At 45.5% G+C, this 21,796-nt stretch overlaps 1 protein-coding gene across 5 annotated transcripts in view; it reads left to right on the top strand.

Moving 5' to 3' along the window:
- The window catches only part of ARHGEF25 (Rho guanine nucleotide exchange factor 25), a 317,210-nt gene that overhangs the window by 87,719 nt on the left and 207,695 nt on the right, over nt 1-21,796 (top strand). The window contains exon 1 of one of the 5 annotated variants that reach the window (XM_030196601.1): nt 11,931-12,146. The exons of 3 other annotated variants lie outside the window; for them this stretch is intronic. In XM_030196601.1, the coding sequence (XP_030052461.1) occupies nt 12,050-12,146 (97 nt within the window). In that variant the 5' untranslated portion in view covers nt 11,931-12,049. Of the gene's footprint in view, nt 1-11,930; nt 12,147-21,796 lie in introns of those variants that run through there. One more of the 5 variants, XM_030196602.1, reaches the window with a different exon arrangement.

Below are 21,796 nucleotides of genomic sequence, written 5' to 3'. Positions count from 1 at the left end.
TCAGTTGGTTCTCTTCTCCACTTTCTGAAGGATTGTTTTTTGGCTCTAATGATTTCCTTTATCTTACTGTTTAGCCACGCCGGCTGACGTTTAGTCTTTTTTCCCTTTTTTCTAATACGTGGAATATATTTGTCCTGAACCTCCAGGATGGTGTTTTTAAACAGCATCCACGCCTGATGCAAGTTTTTTACTCTGCGAGCTGCTCCTTTCAGTCTTTTTTTCACCATTTTTCTCATTTTGTCGTAATCACCTTTTCTATAGTTAAACGCTAGCGTACTTGATTTCCTAGTTTCACTTCCTTCAATGCCAATATCAAAACCGATCATATTATGATCACTGTTATCAAGCGGCCCTCGTATCGTTACCCCCCTGCACTAGATCATGAGCACCACTAAGGACTAAGTCTAGTATTTTTCCTTCTCTTGTCGGCTCCTGAACTAGCTGTTCCATGAAGCTGTCCTTGATTTCATCAAGAAATCTTATGTCCCTTGCGTGTACAGATGTTACATTAACCCAGTCTATATGCGGGTAATTGAAATCCCCCATTATTATTGTGTTGCCCAGTTTGTTTGCGTCCCTGATTTCCTTTAACATTTCCGCATCCGTCTGTTCGTCCTGGCCAGGCGGACGGTAGTACACTCCTATCACTATCCTTTTCCCCTTTGCACATGGAATTTCAATCCACAGTGATTCCAAGGAGTGTTTTGCTTCCTGCAGAATTTTCAATCTATTTGATTCAAGGCGCAGGTTTTGGGTGCGTGCAGAATCATTTTTAGCGCACCTGTAAAAAAAGGGATTTTAAAAATTTTAACTGAAAATGAACATGCGGCAAAATGAAAATTGCCGCGCGACCATTTGGGTCTGAGACCTTACCGCCAGCCATTGACCTAGTGGTAAAGTCTCACATGGTAACTGGGCAGTAATGACCGCGCACCAAATGCCACTTGGTGTGCATCCGATACATGCGGCAGAAAACGGAAAAAAATTTTTGGCCCTGCGTATCGGACGCGCAACAAAAATAAAATTACTTTAAGAGCCACGCAGTAGCCATATAAAGTAGCACATATGAGTTTATATTGTTGGGCAGACTGGATGGACCGTAAAGATCTTTCTCTGCCGTCATCTACTATGTTACTATGAGGTAACTCCATTTTGGTGCACGTTTGGCAGGAGTAGATGCTTACACGGCTTAGTAAAAGGGCCCCTAAGTGCCCTTGTTCTTAGGTTTATGATGATAGGTAGTGTTCTGGGGGTTAATATTTAGTTGAATGCGATAGCTCTTTATTGTATTCTGAAATAAAACATAAATCAGAAGGAAAAGGGATATCGTACAGATTTTTCGAACTGAATGATCTAAAATGACCTATTTTTTTTACTTGGCATTGAGAGGGAATGTTCTGCATTGGAACACAGTCAACAAAGCGTGCAGTTGCCGAGCATTTCTGATCCACGAGAGACACTCGGAGCCGGTACTTTCAGTCTCCCATTGGTGAAACAGTCAGGGATTATTCCTGCACTTGTCCATGAGGACAGCCGGGCTACAAATTCCTGGAGGCTTAGCAGTGGCATGTGCCCAGCCTGGTTGGATCTAGGTTCCAGTCACAACTGCCTGATCTGAATATACTCTTGATAGCTGGAGATGGCTTTGACCTGCTTCTCAAAAATGTGTGTAATCCGAGTATTTTCCAGGATCAAAATATTGTAGGCAGGTGGAGAAAGCATAGATCTTAATGGGGGTCTTGTGCTTACGTTTTTAGCACTTGCCAAAAACAGGCACACGCTAAACGTTAGAGACGCCAATGTATTCCTATGGGCATCTGTAATGTTTAGCTTGCACCTATTTTTAGTGCCCGCTAAAAACATGAGTGCGCCTTAGCAGTGGCGTAGCTACGTGGGGCCAGGGGGGCCTGAGTCCCCGTAGATTTGGCCCTGGATCCCCTGCTGACGACCCGCTGCCAACCCACCGTCGCCTGCCTTTGCCAGCGGGGGACCCCAACCCCCGCCAGCCAAGGTCCTCTTCTTCTCGCAAAAGGCTTCCTTCTGTTTCTGACATCCTTTTGCGAGAAGAAGAGGACCTCGGCTGGCGGGGGTTGGGGTCCCCCGCCAGCAAAGGTTGACGGCGGTGGGGGGGGGGGGGAAGTCAGCAATGGCAGGGGGGGTCGGCGGCACCGGGGGGGGGGAGCTAAAATATGCCCCCTCACCTCGGGCTCTGGACCCCCCACCTGCTGAAGTCTGGCTACGCCCCTGCGCCTTAGTAAAAGTCCCCCCAGAGTTCTCAAGCATTCACACCAGCACTAAACATGAGTGATGATCCCAGTGAGACAGATTTATTCAGTCCTGATTGTTCCCAAACCTCATCCTTTACTCCTACCCCTCTGCTCTCTTCCTGCTTTGGACGGGTTCTGGATTGAATCTGAATCAGTTCAGTCATTCAGGAACTGGCTCAAAGAATCCTGAGAGCCTGGAGCTATTTACCAAACCTGAGACATGGTGATTTGTTTTTTAATTTTTTTAAAACTATAATGAGTTTGTCTCCCTGTTAGCAAGCGAGACAGACTCACAACAAGCAACATAGAGGAGAAAAGAGACAATACAATAGGAAACAGAGAGAGATATACAGTATAGATTCACTGACACAGAAACAAAACGACTGAGGAAAAATAGAGTGTGTCAGACACTAGGGAGAGAAACATCGAGACAAACATAGCATAGAGAAAGAGATACAGAAAATAGAGAGAGAGAGAGAAGAACAGAAGCAGTGCTAGAGCCCCAAAGGGTTTAGAAACGAAGAAACTCTGTAGAAGAAGGATGTTTGTCTTCTAATCTCTGTAGCTTTAATGGCATTTAGGGAGCAGATATTATTTGGCAGCCAGATGCATACTTTCCAATGCAGCCCATGAAAAAAAAAATCTTTTGACCATTTTTGTAATTTTTTTTTTAATGTTTTTGATGTTTGGTTACATTTCCTGCTGCAGGGCTGGTACATTTTGTGGTTTAAATACAGAGGAGGGATTAATTCCCTCTCCTTTTTAGTGGATGTGGTCCTGTAACAGCAACTCCTTGACTAGGGAACTGCCAGAGCTGGCATGCAGCATGATTTCAAGATTAGAACAGCCATGGAAAGGAATTGAAAACGGTACAGTAGGTAAAATGAAATAGCAGGCATTTAAAAAAAAAAACGTGAAACCTGAACTGAGAAACCACACAGCTTCTCATGGAAAAATGCATATTTGAAACATGTCTGAGGCTCAGACTAACAATTAAGCTGAAAGGCAGCATCATTTTAGGCTGTCAAAACTAAATCTCAAAAGAGAGCCTGCAAAATAAGGTGAATGGTTGCAGGGCCTTTTCTTTGGCCTATGCCAGTGGTTCCCAAACCTGACCTGGAGGAATCCCAGCCGGTCAGGTTTTCAGAATACCCGCAATGAATATTCATGAAGTAGATTTGCATGTATTGGAGGCAGTGCATGCAAATCTAACTTGCGAATATTCACTGTGGATGTCCTGAAAACCTGACTGGCTGGGGCTTCCCTGGACAGGTTTGGGATTGGGAACCACTGGCCTATGCACAGTTTTAGCCTCAGCACATCACAGAAGCAGAGAAAAGTGTAAGCAGATACAGACCATAGGGCCTATCTAGTCTGTCTGCCCATCCATGCTATCTACTCTCCCTATCACTCCCATAGAGATCCTATGTACTTGTCCCAAGCTGTCTTGAATTCAGATACTGTTTTCGTCTCCACCACTTCCACCGGGAGGCTGTTCCACAAATTCACCACCCTTTCCATGAAAAGGTATTTCCTCAGGTTATGTCTGAGTCTATCCCCTTTCATCTTCATCCTATGCCCCTTTGTTCCAGAGCTTCCTTTCAATTAAAAGAGACCTGCTTCTTGTGCATTTATGCCGCGTAGGTATTTAAACGTCTCTATCTTATCTCCCCTCTCCCTCCTTTCTCCCAAAGTATACATACTGAGATTTTTACATTTCTCTCCATACGCTTTATGATAAAGACCACCAGGGCCGGTCTTACGCAAGGGCAACCGCACAGGGACTCGTGACCACAGGGGCCCTGTGGTCGTGGTCAGATGGTCGCGTCCCCAGCATGAATTTTGCACAAGTTGCGAACCCTTGTCCCGCCCAACCCCACTCCCACAAATTGCCTCAGCTGCCTGGATACCTTTCAGGTTCCCCATCCCGCACCCGGCACAGTCACTTTAGGGGCCCTTCTACAAAGTGACGGTAAGCCCAACATGGACCGCTACTAAATGGACTTGGGAAAAATCCACAATTTCGGGAATAACTTGTATAAAATGTTTGTACGTTTGGGTAGCTTGCCAGGTGCCCTTGACCTGGATTGGCCACTGTCGGGGACAGGATGCTAGGCTCGATGGACCTTTGGTCTTTTCCCAGTGTGGCATTACTTACGTACTTATGTACATATGTTAAAAAGGAAGTACCGCCAGGCTAACGCAGCAGCCCAGTGGTAGTTCCCACCCCCAGCGTGCCATCATATCCAGCACCACCAATATTTAAATCATTTTTATTAGTTTTCACAACCAATCAGATTCCACATCCCCACAACAAACAACACTAGATCTTAAACGGTTGGTATCTACAATCCACACCCTTCCGCCCTCCTTCCCCTCCCTTCCACCCCTTCGCCTCCCCCTCCCCCCCCAACTACTATCCTATCATAACAGTCTATGTGTGCACATCAGTTAAGAAGTTTACTCCTGGCCGCTGGCTGTAACGTGTCCCAAAAACGGCTCCATATCTGTTGTAGGCGCCTGCCCTCCTTCGAATCAAGGTCCCTTATTCCTCGTCTCTCCATTTTCAGTAGCTCAATCATTTGTACTCTCCACTGAACCAGGGAAGGACCAGCCAGCTCTTTCCAACATAATAATATGATTTTTTTCCCCATAAGCAATGACCTCTGTAGAAAGCATCTCAATCCTGGCAAGGTAAATCCCCCGTATTTAAACTCCTCAAATTTTTGTGGTGCCGGTGTGTACCTGGCAGTAATCAGGCAGTGCCGTGCGCTGCCCAGATACCGCCGGGTTAGCGCGGGAACCCCTACCACCACCTTCGATGGGTGGCGGTAAGGGCTCCCCCCTGAAATTACCTTTTACCTGCTGCGGTAAAAGAGGGTCTCGGTGCGCATCAAAAACACATGCTGACGCCAACACAGGCCCCCTTTTGCCACAGCTTGGTAAAAGGGGCCCTTACTGTCCTGACGCGTGGCCCACCCACTTCTGACGTAACTTCCTTCTTCCTCAAAGGCGGGCCGTGGCAGAAGGAAGCTCCAGCATCGATGGGCCAGGCTTGAGGAGAGTAAGTGCGGATTAGTCAACTCAGCTCTGTTTTCCTTCTTACTGCGACACGACGCTTGCAGGCAACACAACTCAGGTGGTGAGAGTTGGCATTTGTCAATGTCAGAAGAATGTACCTTGGTGATTAACATATTTCCATTGTTTGCATGTCTTTCTGGGTTTTCTTCTCCTGTCAATGCGGGGTGGTGCTAGGTGGGGAAGCCCTCCAAACCGGTCTGCACAGGGCCCCACACTTGCTAAGACCAGCCCTGAAGACCAATGACCATTTTACTAGCTGCCCTCTGGACTGACACCATCCTGTTTATATGTTTTTGAAGGTATGATTTCCAGAATTGTATACAATATTCTAAATGAGGTCTCTTATACAGGGGCATCATCACCTTCTTTTTCCTACTGGCCATTCCTTTCCTTGTGCATCCAAACATCCTTCTAGCTTTCGCCATTGCCTTTTCTACCTGTTTGGCCACCTTAAGGTCATCACATACGATCACACCCAAGTCCTGCTCCTCTTTCATGCACAAAAGTTCTTCACCCCCCTAAACTGTACCATTCCCTTGAGTTTCTGAAGCCCAAATGCATTACCCTGCATTTTTAAGCATTTAATCTTAGCTGCCAAATTCCTGCCCATTCTTTAAGCTTTGCTAGGTCCTTCCTCATATTATCCACATCATCAGGGGTGTCTACTGTAGTGCAGATTTTGGCATTATCCGTAAAGAGGCAAACCTTAACAGATAGCCCTTCAGCAATATCACTTACAAAAATGTTAAACAGAACCGGCCCAAGAATCGAACCCTGCGGAACACCACTGATAACATCCTTTTCTTCAAAATGAGCTCCATTTACCACTACCCTCTGTCGTCTTCCACTCAACCAGTTCCTAACCCTCTCAGGTCGCTTTACGACCTATACCGAGGGCACACGGTTTATTTATTAGTCATCTATGTGGAACCGTGTCAAAGGCTTTGTGAAAATCTAAATACATCACCTCTAGCGTTCTCCCTTGATCCAACTAGCTGGTCACCCAGTCAAAGAAATTAATCAGATTTGTCTGACAAGACCTGCCTCTTGTGAAAACCATGTTGCCTCGGGTCCTATAATCCCCATTGGATTCCAAAAACTTTACTATTCTCTGTTTTAAAAGCATTTTCATGAATTTACTTACCACAGAAGTCAGACTCACTGGCCTGTAGTTCCCAACCTCTTCCTTACTTCCACTTCTGTGAAGAGGGATCACATCTGCTCTTCTCCAGTCTTCCGGGACCTCTCCTGACTCTAGAGAAGCATTGAAAAGGTCAGCCAGCAGAGCTGCTATAACTTCCCTATGTTCCTTCAGTACCTTCGGATGTATGCCAACTGACCCCATCGCTTTGTCCATCTTTAATTTAGCCAGCTTCTCATGAACACAGTCCTCTGAAAACTGTTCAGAATCTACCACACCTCTATTCCTATTTGTGTGTGTCTTTTGCGGTCCTGCTCCTGGCCCTTCATCTGTGAGCATAGAACAGAAATATTTGTTAAGCAATTCTGCCTTATCATTATCAACTTCTACATGTTCCTCCTAGTGGCGTAGCTAGGTAGGGCCATGGGGACCTGCCCCCCCAAAAAAATTCCTCTTGGCCCCTGGTTTTGTTGGTGGGGGTCCCCAACCCCCACCAGTTGAAGCATTGTGCAGCGCCGGTCTCCATTGCCGCTGTGTAGCCTGCCCTGCTCTGTCTTCCCCTCACGTCCGGCACGCTCCTTTTATTGAAACTGAGCATGCTCAATTTCACTAATGGTATGGGATTTGCGTTACAAGACGTATGAGGAGAGACTTGCTGACCTGAACATGTATACTCTGGAGGAAAGGAGAAACAGGGGTGATATGATACAGACGTTCAAATATTTGAAAGGTATTAATCTGCAAACAAACCTTTTCCGGAGATGGGAAGGCGGTAGAACTAGAGGACATGAAATGAGATTGAAGGGGGGCAGACTCAAGAAAAATGTCAGGAAGTATTTTTTCACGGAGAGAGTGGTGGATACTTGGAATGCCCTCCCGGGGGAGGTGGTGGAGATGAAAAAGGTAATGGAGTTCAAAAATGCGTGGGATAAACATAAAGGAATCCTGTTCAGAAGGAATGGATCCTCAGAAGCTTAGCGGAGATTGGGTGGCAGAGCCGGTGGTGGGAGGCGGGGCTAGTGGTTGGGAGGCGGGACTAGTTCTGGGCAGACTTCTACTGTCTGTGCCCTGAAAATGGCAGATACATAGCAAGGTCAGGTATACACCTAAAGTAGCACATATGAGTTTATCTTGTTGGGCAGACTGGATGGACCATACAGGTCTTTCTCTGCCATCATCTACTATGTTACTAGGTTACTAAAAGGAGCATGCAGGACGTAAGGGGAAGACAGAGCAGGGCAAGTTATGCGGCAGCGCCGGAGACCGGCGCTGGACAACACTTCAGCTGATGGGGGTTGGGGACCCCCACCAGCCAAGGTATTTGCTGTGGTACTAGGTGGGGAGCAGCACGGCAGCGATGGGGGGGGGGTGGCAGACCAAATTGTGCCTCCCTACCTCGGGCTCTGGCTCCCTCCCACCGCGAGGTCTGGCTACGCCCCTAGCTCTTCCCCTTCACCTTTGAGTATCACAATGCCATTTTTGCACTTCCTCCTATCACTAACATTTTTATGTTATCAAGATTGAGATGGCAGAAGCATATTCTCTTCTGCCCTTGAGTTTTGCATTTCTTGTTTTGTATTTGCTACTAGTTTTCATCCAAAATTGGACATTCCAAATGTCACTGCTGCTCCTATTGATCTTGGGCATATCACTTAACCCCCCCCCCCCCCCCCACCATTGCCTCAGGTACAAACTGAGATTGTGGGCCCTCCCAGAACAGATAAAAACATACTACAGAATGTACAAAACTTCAGCATTTACTCTTGCAGGTGATATATACAAAATAAGCTAAATGAATTAACTGATTACACAGTAAGAAAATGACATTTTAAAAAACATCACATGGGGCAGAGGGCGAGGCCAGACCAATCATTAGGCAGACCAGATGTCCATCTAGGGTGGCAGGCATTTGGACTGCAGCAATGTGACTCAAATGTGCATGAGAGCCTTGCCCTGCTTCCCTTCTCACTGCCCAGCCTGCAGCTGCCACTTTGGGTGCTATCCCCTGGAATCTATATAGCGCTACTAGATTTCCGCGTTGAAAATCCAGGGGGCTTCTATAATAACGCGCATAACTTAATTGGCTCAACAAGCTAATTAGCATTGTTAACAGCACTTAACAAGCAATAATAAGCACTGATTGGTCTTAATTAAAAATTAAACGCACAAATCCCTGTAGTGCACTGTGCCTACATTTTAATGTGCACAGGCAAAAGGGAACATGGTTATGGGCAGGGATATGGGCGTTTTGTCAGCATTCCAAAATTTATTTGCATTCTAGAATATGCCCCACTGCCTATAAATCTACACACAGATTTACACCAGGTTTTCGTTGGTATAAATGGCTGCATGTAGTTTTAGTCGCAGTGAAGTCCATCTAAATATATTTTATATCCTGTGCATAAATCTAAGCATTTCTTATAGAATATGCCTAGGTGGAAATGTTTACTGCATGGATTTTTTAGGCACCATATATAGAACACCCCCCCATGTGTCAATTTGTGCATTTAAAAAAACAGAATCCAGAGTAATGTGCTTTAAAATCGCCTAAGGACAATGGTGGGGCTCTACCGCTATTAGCTGCAGAATAAGAGAAGATGGAAAAACAGACAGGGCTGCCGAGAGGGGGGGGGGGCGGGGGGGGGGGCAAAATTCCCTAGGACTGGGCCTCCAGGGGGGCTGAGCACCGGGGTCTCTCTTGCTCCTGATGACCTGAGTAATCGCATCCCAACAGAAGCAGGAAAGAGAAAATTCCAGCGCACGGGCCCCCCCTTGGAGGCTGGGGAGAACCCAGAGCTTCCTCCAGCGCTGCTCTTCTGCCCACTGCTGAGCAGCTGCTTTTCCTCTCAGGCACGCATGCTCGGTTTTGAAACCGAGCACGCCCTGAGAGGAAAAGCAGCCGTAGGGGCAGGCAGTCAATGCTGGAGGAAGACCTCTTCTGCTGGCAGGGCCTTGGGAAACTCCTCCAGCCAAGGTATTTCAATCCTGTTGTGGCAGCGGCTGCGATCGGGGGGTGGCAGCAGCCGTGATCGGGGGGGGGGGGGGCGGCAACGTACGACGATTTGAGGGGGGCGGCGGCCCTGCCCTGGGCCCGGTTCAGTCTTTCAGCGGCTCTGGAATAGACATTCAAAGAGCAGAATGTGATTAGGAACTGAGTTCGATTCCCACTTCAGGCACAGGCAGCTCCTTGTGACTCTGGGCAAGTCACTTAACCCTCCATTGCCCCATGTAAGCCACATTGAGCCTGCCAAGAGTGGGAAAGCGCGGGGTACAAATGTAACAAAAATAAAAAATAAAATTAGTAAAAATGTGACTGTGACCTCTACTGAGGGCTCATGTAGGTTCAGTGGCACATAGAGGCACATGAAGAACATCATTAATGACTCAGTGGAGAGCTAGGATGATGAATTCTTTGATACATAAGATGGTCTAGAGACCCCTGATGCAGGCATATGTTCATGCCAAAACACAGCTGTGTCGGGTCATAGAATTGATGCTGTCAATAAAGGATTTCTGATTTCTATTCTTGTTGTGGACTCCACTTTTTGTTTCTTATTTAGATTTATTCCATTCGTGGACGGTTTTCCTTCTTTTGTTTGTGGTCTCAGTTACTCTTGCCTGTTCTGCCTCTGCTCTCAAAATGGCCGCTGTGACTGGGGCATCACTTCTGCCTTAACACCACTAACCATCAGGGATTCCTTTTTAGTACTGCGATCACAAATAATGCAGTTATAATCTTGTACAATAGTTTATTCGGTAAGTACAGTAATCTGAATAAATGATTTTGATACAAACTTTTAGCAGGAATTTAAGTCTGTAAATTTGGGTTGATAGGAATTAGCCTCTCTGTGGAATTATGGCCAGCTGCCTCTCCACGTGTGGCACAAAATCAACATGGCTTTTAGTCTCAGTTTTCATTAGCTGTGGTCCGTGCTTGTGAAGGATATTTTGCTTGGAAGTAAAATATGGTCTTTCAATATTTAAATTATATTCTGGCATGGATACTGTGGGTTTAGCAGAGTGGGTTTAGCAGAAAGATGCAGACTGCAAGCTCTGACAATTCCCGGCCACCCTCACTGGTTCACATTTCACACAACCAAACTGGAGTTATTGGTTTCAGTTTTGGCCAAAATCAGGTGATGAGCTTTGAACGCAGTTTTGGTATCTGCCGAAAGCTTTCAGACCACGGTTGCCAGATGGGCGGTTTTCCCGCCCAATTGGGCGTTTTTCCGCAACCCGCCGCGGGAAACTTTTGCCCGCGGCGGGTTGCGGTTTTTTGGGCTCATTTTGTGTTTTTTTGTGCGGATTTTGGGGCGGTTTTTCAGCTGGCAGGGGGTGGGGCTAATGGTGATAGAGGCGGGGTTTGTGACTTTTTGGGCGGGTTTGGTGACGTTTTGGGCGGGGCGATGACGGTTGGGGCGGTGCTGATGATGGCGGGGGCGGGGTGATGATGGAAGGGGTGGGGCTGATGACGGCGGGGGCGGGGTGATGACGGAAGGGGCGGGGTTGATGACGGCGGGGTGGGGTGATGACGGAAGGGGCGGGGTTGATGACGGCATGGGTGGGGTGTGTGCGGTTTTTGGGCTGTTTTGTGTGGGAATTTTTTTTTTTAATTTGGCAACCCTGTTTCAGACAGTTTCTGTGGCAGTTTCAGTTTCGGCCTGTAAGAGAGAGGACGGGGAGATGCTTGATCATGGGGGATGGGGGGCAACTGGGGCAGGGATGCTCCAGGTGCATTCTTATGCTCCTTTGGGCTTCCTAGTCCCTACTGAAGCTACTGCCCCATTTTCTCCCACCTTGTCATGAATCTGGTGAGTTTTGGGGGCACCAGTGAGATGTGTACCTGGGACCTTTATGTGAAGTCTTCTGCAGCGCTCCCTAGGGTGCCCCACTGCTCTGTCTGTGTGGCTAGTGTACTAAGAGCGCTGGCCCCCCATACATCCCAATGGTTGGTTTTGGTGCTTTTTTTCCCTTGGACGTTTGTTGTTTGAAAATGGCATTCAAAGAAGCACCTGAATTTTTGAACGTTTTGCATTTGGACGTCATATTGAAAATGCCCCTCTTTGTACACTATACTAGAGCCAACATGGGAGTCAGTGTTCTATCACTAAGGGGAGGGGGAGGGGAGGTAACATGGTCCCCAGCATCTCCTGTTAAAATATCGGGGGAGGGAGGGAGGGGAAAAACACACACACACAACCATGTCTTCTAGACTATGCTCTTTTGCAAAGCGGTTTGAAGTTTCAAGGGCGCTTACGGTGGGAGCGGGAGGGGAGACGGAGTGCAGAAAGGTGGTCACGTTTCCCAGGCCTTGTGCGGTCGGGGAGGGGGGGGGGGGGAGAGCCGAGAGGGAGGGGAGGGGATGGTGCCTCCTGGAAGCTCCAGCACTAGAAGGCTCCTCCTGCTCTCAGCCTGCTTAACACAGACTCATCCACACACGATCGGGCAGAGCTCGCGCTCTCTCTCTCTCTGTCCCTGCCCCCGCACGGGAGTGCCTTTCCATGGCTGGCACCTCTTGGCCCGGGCGCCCCGCTGCCATGCCCCGAGCCGCAGGGGCACAATGAAAGGGGACCAGCCAGCACCGCACAGCTGCTCCTGCCAGCACTTGTTCCGGAAAGTCCTGCTCAAATGCACTTGCTGCTATTGCCGGGTACGAGGTCAGTGGCTCCTCTTGTCTGGGCTGGGGGCTTGCTGGCATCCTTTGCATTCCTGCACTGATCGCTCGCCCTTTCGGCCGAAGTGACAGCCAGGCGTGTTTTCTTTTTTTCTCTCCACCGTGCGCTCCTCCTTTCCCCTCCACGGTGAATCCTTTTTATTCTCCTGCAAAACATCTCAAACCCTTCCCACCTCCACCCCTCTTCTGCTTCCTCCGCACTAACCCCAGAGGGGGTTGGGAGTGGGTTTGGGGGTAGGGGTGGGAGGTAAGGGAGGGGGTGGCAATAGGAAAAAAAAGATCTGAGTTTATGTCTCAGGAAGAGTGAAAACTTTCTGTGACTACTGGTGGGGTGGGGTGGGGGGAGAGAAGGGGGATTTTGGAAGGTAAAACGGGAATCGGCATTATCTCTGGAGACTGTTGGGCTATGAATACAAGTTATGGTATAGGCTGGAGGGGGCGACGGGTGGCACCGTATTTTAGGCTGACTGTTATTGGCAAAGGAAGAGAACAGATCCATCTGCAGAGGGGGCGATGCCTACACAGGAGATATAGGGAGGCAGCAGGCGAACGGCTTTTTAATTAAATTGTTTGCCCGTATGTTCCAAGAATTACCGAGTTTGATTTATTTGCCAAAGAAGGAAGAAAACTGGTAATCCAAACCCCTCACTCACCCTGTGAATTTATAAAGGCCTGCATGACTTGATATACCAGTTCTTTATTTGCTAAGATTGAATTATTGTTGTAGAAATCTTAGGTAATGCATAGTCTCTGCAGGCAAGAGTTTCATTTGTATTTACATTTTACAGTTATTTTTACTACTGCTCTAAAGATTGACAGACATTTATCTGGAGAAAATGTACAGTATGGGCAGCAGCCAGGCATCTTTGGCCATGCCTACCCCCCCTCCCCCACTTGCCCAGCAACCCTCTTTCCTTTCCTACCATCTCCCAGTTGTCCATCATCTTTCCTTCCTTCCCTCCCGCCCCCCACCCTGATTATGTGCAGCTTCTTCTTCACCACCACCCTGCCATGACCAGAATCTCTCCTTCCCTCCCATCTCCTCCCTGTGTCCAGCTTTTGTCCTTCACCACCCCCCTGCCATGACCATCTCTCTTTCCCTCCCTCCACCCCCCCATATCCAGCTTCTGTCCTTCACCACCACCCCCCTCTGCCATGACCAGCATTTCTCCTTCCCTCCCTCTAACCCCTTTTTCCAGCTTCTCTCCTTCACCCATGCCCCCCCCCCCCCCCCGCCAGGACCAGCATCTCTCCTTCCCGTTACTTCTGCTGCAGCAATCACCACACAACCTGTGCCCAAGTAGGAAATACGGCATGCAGCCTTTCAGTACCCCTCATGTGCTCCTGGCTTACAGCATCCTGTCCATCCAATGCAAACTTCCTGTCAGAGTGTTCCCCAACTCAAAGGCTTATTGTTGCTCTCTTACTGCCTTGCAGGCCATGCCGGTGCTGTGTTGCTACCCTTCAGATTCTGCTGCACTACATGAACGCCTAATCCATCTATTGGCAGGGCCAGCTCTGGCAGCTTCAGTACACACTTCCCTCATGCATACACCCACCCACCCACACACACACCCACCCACCCACACACACACACACTGCCCCACCACAGAACAAAGAACAGGCAGCAGCAGTGCAAGCTTCCCTCACACCCACACGCTTCCCTCATACACACACACTGCCCCACCACAGAACAGGGACACAACATCGGCAGCAGCAATTCAAGTTTATTTCAGACACACACACTGTCATGCCACATAACAGGAACAGCACAGGCAGTAGAAGTGCAAGCTTCTGCCATGCACAGACGCAAGCAGAAACATTGCCTCATCACAGAACAGGCATAGCACAGGCAGAAGTGCAAACCTTCCCCCTCCCCCTCTGCCACATACTGTCACACCATAGAACAGGGAGAGTATGGGCAGCGGCAATGCAAGCTTCCCTCACACACACAGACACATTCTGTCACACCACAGAAGGCACAACACAGTTAGCAGCAGTGCAAGCATGCTTACTGAATGACTTAGGGCCTCTTTTATCAAAGTGGACTAACGGTCCCTGGTGCGGTAATGCTGACAAGGCCCTTTTTATAAAAAATTTGCAATTTTTATTTTAGAATGTCTCATGAAAATAAATGGAAAATTTCACATATGGCAAAACCAAGAAGTAGTCAATAAGACTAAAAAAAAAAAAAAAAGGAAAAATGACCCATGAAAACAGAAATCCACAGTAGGAGAAATAATTCAAGAACTGTAGATAGATAGTATTCAATACATAAAAGAAAAGAAACAGTAAGCTAGCTACAGCTGTACACACACTGACTCACCAAATGCTAAGGTTATCCTAATAGCGTGAGGTGCAGTATTTATGGAGTCACCCTATGAAGCAATTGATCAGTGTCAGTGGAAAGATACATATTTCCATCTACCTTAAGAATACGCTTACAGAAAGAAAGAAATTGACTCCCAATGCTGAAGCCTGGGATTGCATAGCAAGAAATCTTTTCCACATATGTTGAATAGAAACAGCCAGATCAGGAAACATATTAATCTTATTGTTTACATGTGGTCAGTGTTGACTCATGGTGACCCAATGGGTAACTGTCCTGACCTGTGTTTGGTCATCAGTCAGGCCGCTGATTGTTGATAGGTGTCCAGAGCTGTGCTTATTGTTAATCTTGGCACCCTGAAAAAGAGAGAAATCAGTTCTTAACAACTTCAGTACCAAATTGCTGAGTCCAATTCAAAGATTGTAATGGTGTTGCTCTATTCAAGGTCTCTTCTTTAGAAGTCTACAATTTCTGTAAGATTTTAACTGTCTAGGGAGCTTAAGGACATAGTCCTTGTTGTGGCTATAATTTTATATGTATTTTTTTTTTTTAGGATTTTGCTCTTTACTGCTATTTAAGAGTTCTAAACTTGCGATGTTAATAACTGGCTGATAGTCTGGACATAAGGCTATAGGCATTGTATATTTAATCTGATGTTTTATTACCAGTATTGTTGCACCAGAGCATAAAGGGGGGGGGGGGGAGAAATATTGTAAAATTAGATGACGGAATGTACAATTTGAACTAATGGAAAGTTTGCCCACATTTGGATTTCTGTGTATTCAAGTTGTGGCATGTATATCTTGTGCATGGTCATCAATAAAATTGTTGAATTATAAGAGTTCTAAACTTTGACAAGTTATTTTGAAGAACATTTTTTGATAAATGTGTACTGAGGATAAGATAGTCACAAAAATCCCACAGAGCTATTACTCAACTAACACCAGTACAAACAAAAACAAATATATTTGTTTGTATATAGGGTGTGCTCATATAACTTGAAGGACTAACACTGACCAATAAGGCCTTTTTAATTCCATCCTTAAACTCCCAATCATTGCACACTGTTTTCAAATTGATATTCTTTATACTTTCTCTTACTTTTCCATAAATGTACTCATTTTCTTACTCCAAAGTGAATCTAAAATATTCAAAATGCCAGATGACTTATAGTTGAAATTGATCTTGGGTCCCGACTTGGACCATGTTTCGCATGCCACTGTTTCAAGGTACCCAACAAACAAATCTTTCCGTTTGTGTTAGTCACTGCAAGTAAAAATAACAAAAAGAACTATCCATTTCTTCAATGAACATATCAATTTCAGATGCTATCAGCTTTAAACAATCTTACAGCAGGGTTAAAATACAGGATAGGACTCCATACCTCACTGTACTTCTTTCATAATAATGTGTGAGAGACGCCAAGACTAACCCAGAAGTGAAACTGACCTCTTAAAAACCTTTGAAACTTAAAGGCTCATCTCACCCGGGTACATATCATTGAATAAAAACTGTCTCTCACCTTATGTCACAAGTATGCCCACCATTCCCCTTCATGATTCAAACCCTTTGTTTCCTTCGTGTCCCAGTTGAATATCCACTTTTGTTCCAACCTCCACAAATGCTTAGCTAGATCACCCCCTCTTAAAAAATACAGAGCTTCCACCACTAGAAACTTTAAATCTTCCAGTGTGTGCTGGTACTGCACCCAATATTGTACTAAAGGTGCCTCACTATAATCACTTCGTATACGACTCAGATGTTCAATGATCCGTGTGTGGATCGTGTTGTGTGTCCTGCGTAAATCTTCTGGCAAGGGCAAGTTATCAAATATACCACACCTTTAGTGGAACAATCCGTTTGATATTTTAATGTAACACTCCACTGTAATGTTGGACCTCATGAACCACCATCTCATCAGGATATACTTTATAGTGGTCACAAGCACTATGGCCACCTGTTCTAGCATCAGTGCTTAATAACTTCAAAAAATGCGACCTGGATATCTGATCTTTCAGGTTTTTCCCTCGTGCAAACACAAACCGCGGGCACTGTTGAAATATATCATATCTCTGCAATACATGCCAATGTTGTTGAATAATATGCTTGATTTTAAATGCCTTGTCAGAGTACGGGAGCACACAAACTAATCTAGAATTAGATGTCCTACTTACTGGTTGTAGTAACAGTTCTTGGTTAGCGTACAATGGCCGTTTATAAGCCTGTTTAATTTTCCCAAAAGGATATCCTCGTTCACTAAATCGAGAGAACATTTCTCCTGCTCTAATTTTAAAATCTTCTACTGTGGAGCACAGTCGCAAGAATCACCCTACTGGCAAATTGTCCCTCAAATGTTTGGGATGGAAACTTTAATGATGCAACAAGGTGTTACGGTCAGTTATGAAATGTGATCCTTCCAACTTAATCATAATATCCAAAAAAGGAAGAGTGTAATAATCAGTAGGAGCAGTGAACTGTAAATTTCTATTGCATGAATTTAACCACTGAAGAAACTCTTGGAACAATATAAAGGTGCCTGTCCAAATTAAAAATATGCTATCTATATATATTGTTTCCATTCCAAAATATATTTGTAATGTGAGCAGTACAAAAATCCTGTTCAAACTTGGAGACATATAGACACGCAATAGTGGGGGCCATTGTGGCTCCCATTTCTGTGCATTTAATTTGCATAAAAAATCTAGTGTCAAATAAAAAATAATTCTTGCTGAATGCTATCCGTGCAAAAAGTTATCAAAAATTCTATTCTGCGAGGCTATAATGCTAACACTTCAAGATGACACTTAATAACATCAATTGCTTCCTCTTGAGGAATGTTAGTATGTAAAAATGTAATATCAAGAGTGGCTAATAAGGATCCTTTAGGGGCAGAAAGTGACAAGAGATTCAGGATAGCCGTAGAATCTTTCACAAAGGACCTACACTTAGGAACTTCAGATTTCAAAATAAAATCAAATCATATAACGGCTCTAATACAGAGCCTATTCCTGAAACTATTGGGCATCTTGGAGATGACTGAAGGGACTTGTGCACTTTTGAGACAAAGTAAATCACAGGAATAGTGGGGTGAGGTTATGACAAAAATGAAACTCCTTCTCTGTGATAACTTTAAATTCCAGTGTTTCCAATCATATATGTTCGGAAGGAAGGGATCCTCATAAGCTTAGCCGAGATTGGGTGGCAGAGCCGGTGGGGGGAGGCGGGGCTGGTGGTTGGGAGGTGGGCCTTGTTCTGGGCAGACGTCTACGGTCTGTGCCCTGAAAATGGCAGAAACAAATCAAGGTCAGGTATACACATAAAGTAGCACATATGAGTTTAAATTGTTGGGCAGACTAGATGGACCGGGCAAGTTTTTTTCTGCCGTCATCTACTATGTTACTATGAATATAGTCAAAGCTGGCGTAGGATCCTCACTAAGGAGTCCTTTTACAAAGGCGCGCTGAAAAATGGCTTGCGGTAGTGTAGGCACGGGTTTTGTGCGTGTTCCGATCCATTTTTTAGTGCACCTGTAAAAAAGTCCTTTTAAAAATGTTTCCCGAAAATGGATGTACAGCAAAATGAAAATTGTCGCGCGTCCATTTTAGGTCTGAGACCTTACCGCCAGCCATTGACCTAGCAGTAAAGACTCACGCGTTAACCGGGCGGTAATGACCTACATGTGCCAAATACCACTTGGTGCGCGTCCATGACACGCGCCCGAAAATAAAAAATATTTTTCAGATGTGCATATCAGACGTGCGCCAAAAATGAAAATACCGCAAGAACCACGTGGTAACTCCATTTTGGCATGTGTTGGGCGCGTGTAGACGCTTACACGGCTCTGTAAAAGGACCCCTAAATTCTAGGTAGTAATTATCATCATTATGCTGGCACAGGGCTTCTAGTTCATAATCAACCTGGTTCTGGACTACTGCTCCCGCTTTGTCTGTTCTATGAATGATAATAGATGTATCATGTCTTAAAGAGTGCACTGCTTCTGACTCTGAAATGATCAAATCATGATGCATTTTACCAGAATTAGCTTCAAGTTTTTCAAGCACTGCTATGACTAAATTGTCAAAAACTGAGGATAAGAGACAGCAGTCTTATCAGGTCTCCTATTGGATGCGCTGAAATGTTGTGCACCGTTTACAGAACTAAGATGGAAACTGAGTTATTGAACCCTTCCTCCTCTTGTAGTTGTGAATCTGACTATATGGGGCGGGGGGAGGGGATGTGGAGGGGATGTGGTGTTGATCAAAATCACAGTTTCTGTAGGAAGTATTTAGGGAGGAACCAAACTTACAACACAGTAAATTGAATACAGTGTTACATAATTTAATGTGATATTTAATCCTTTATTTGTATTCCATGGAGTGGCGATCCCATTTCTGCGGTTCTCCATCCCCACTCCATATGCAGATATATTTCTCACCTCTCTTAATAGTGAAGATGTCATAGGAGGACAGTCAAGTCTCTGCTCATGTCACTCACCCCCACAACTAAAATGGCCTCACCTCAGTATTCTGTATATTTACATTCTACATAAGAATAGCCATACCGGGTCAGACCAGTGGTCCATCCAGCCCAGTATTCTGCCTCCAACAGTGGCCAATCCAGGTCACAAGCACTTGACATAAACCCAAATAGTATCAAGATTCATGCTACTGATCCCATGAACAAGCAGTGGCTTCCCCGTGTCTGTCTCAGTAGCAGACAATGGACCTTTCCTCCAGGAATTTGTCCAAATCTTTTTTAAACCCAGATATGCTAACCTCTGTTACTACATCTTCAGGCAAAGAGTTTCAGAGCTTAACTATTCGTTGAGTGAAAAAATATTTCCTCTTATTTGTTTTAAAAGTATTTCCTCTGCACCTTTCCAGTACGGGTGGAATCAGGGCTGGCATCCCGGTGTTCTGAGCTTCCATTGACAGGGTTTTTCCTCCCCTTATTTTTATGGTGTCTTTCTCCAAAATCAGTCCAGCCATTGTAGTGGGAGTTGCAGATCACAGCTCCCTGTGAAACTCAGTTAATATGTAGGGGTGTTTAGTTTGAAAATGTTTGTGTCATTTTGTTTGTGTCATTTGTGGGAATGTTCTTGTTTGAGGTGTTTTTTGTCCTTTTTTCATTATAGAAGCAGGTTATTCTTATAAAATATAGGCCTGCCATTCATTTGACTAGATTTATAAGACTAATTTATGAGCCTAGTACTGAAAATCTGTGCAAGACTCCTGTTGCCTATCCTAAATCCACTTCTGTGCCGTCCATCTTTTGTGCTCCAAAATTTAGTTGATTAGGGGCAGGGCTGCCGAGCGCTGCTCGTGGGTGTTGGGACCCAGGTGATTGTATTAAGGTGACAACCCATATCCTGGCACACAGGAGCAGGAGAGTGACAGACCGAGGGAGGAGTAGATACAGGAAGGGGGGGCCCTGGGCCTGGCTCTGTCTCTCAGTGGCCCTGATTAGGGGTTGATATTCAGCCCATGGTGGTAAGCTGCTTCCATCCGTGGCCTGAACTAATCCTGGATGTTCAATGCTGGAACATGTGCAGCTTCTGACATTGAATATCTTGGTACGACTGGCAACCCAGATATTCATACCAGTGCCCGGTTATCTCGCCACATAAAGTTAGTACAGCTCTTTAGCTGTCTTAACTTTATGCAGTTACTGAGCCAGTTAGCAGACTGAAAATCGCCACTAACCAGCTAAGTTACCTGTCTGCCCTCTTAGCCCCCACCTCCACCTCTAACCCATCTGGTTAGAGGATGGCCAGATAGCGGTGATATTCAGCAGCGCTAACCAGTTAAATTTTGCTGAATATCAGATGCCGGCTCGCTTAGTAGGGTTTAACTGGGCAGGAGCCTCTCCTGTCCAGTTAAACCCTTTTGAATATTGGCCACACAGTGAAATTTGGGGACTGATATTCAAAGCGATTTAACTAGCTGGAAATGGCTCCTGGCCAGTTAAATCACCTGTTCGTGGCTAACCTTCTAATTTTTAGCAGCACTTAATCGGTTTGTGCATTGACAATAACTGGTTAGCGCCGAAATGAAAACCGGCTATTTTGGGGATGGAGTTGACACTTAGCCAGTTAAGTGGCGATATTCAACACTGAACTGGCCAGGGTAACTGCATAAATAGGATCACATGAAAGTCAGTCCTATCTGTATGTGGTGCCCCATAGCCAGTTTCATGCTCTGAAAATCAGGAAATTCAGTGCCGATGCCCAGACATGGCCCAGCATTGAATTTCCAGATTTAACGCTGGTGGCAGTCAGTAAAACGCTGATCTCTGCTGACTGAATATCGGGCCCTTGGAGTATAAATTTAGGCACTCAGCCCTAGTTGAGTTTCAAAGAGGGTAATTTAGGAGTATACTTCTCAATATTTAGCCGGCAGCCTCTCCTGCCTGCTTAAATCACTTTGAGTAAAGACTAGTGGATGCAATATGAGGAGAAAATATTTTTTCATTCGATGCTTAGTTAAGCTCTGGGACTCATTGCTTGAGGATGTGGTAAAAGCAGTTAGCATAGCTGTGTTTAAAGAAGGTTTGGACAAGTTCCTGGAGGTAAATTCTACAAACTGTTATTAAGATAGACCCAGGGAAAGTCATTGCTTATTCTTTGAGGTTAATAATAGGAAAACGTGCTACTTTTTGGGATTCTGCCAGGTACACGTGACTGAATTGACCATTGCTGGAAGCGGATGCTGGTTTGAGGCAGTAGGGCAACTCTTCTGTTCTCATAATCTGACTCTATATCCTGATTTTCTAATAGTCTTCTAGAGTTTTCTTTTTTTTTTTTCACTCTTGCCCTCTCTGTTCTGCCTGCTCTGATTCTTAGGCCTCTGTCCCTGGGTTCTTTTCCACACATCTTCTCCCATTCTTTGTGCTTAGATCCCACAGCCAAGGGTGGAAGTTCATGAAAGCTGCCTTTGAGTGAGTTGGGAAGGGAGAGTGGAGAGTGGGAAGGATCCTGCAGTGCTGCAAAGATGGAGCATTTCCAAAAAACATACTTTTCCATTTTTTTTATGGAGTGTGATAAACTGGGAGCATGTAGGGCTGGGGAAGTTTAAGCCAGGAATGAATCCTGCAGTGCACTGCTGAGAAAGAAAGGGCATAGGGGTAATCTACACCCAGGACCTTTTAAATACAGAGGGTTATTCTGAAGACATGTGAGAAGATCCCATTCTATTTATTTATTATGACATTTCTACCCCGCATTTTCCCAAGAAAGCTCAGGTTCAATGCAGCTTACATAACAAATTAAGAAGAAGCATTACAAGGCAATTAATACAAGAATATAA

Source organism: Microcaecilia unicolor, chromosome 3 (assembly GCF_901765095.1).
Source record: "Microcaecilia unicolor chromosome 3, aMicUni1.1, whole genome shotgun sequence".
Taxonomy (NCBI): Eukaryota; Metazoa; Chordata; class Amphibia; order Gymnophiona; family Siphonopidae; genus Microcaecilia; species Microcaecilia unicolor.
This window is presented reverse-complemented; position numbering and strand designations above follow the sequence as displayed.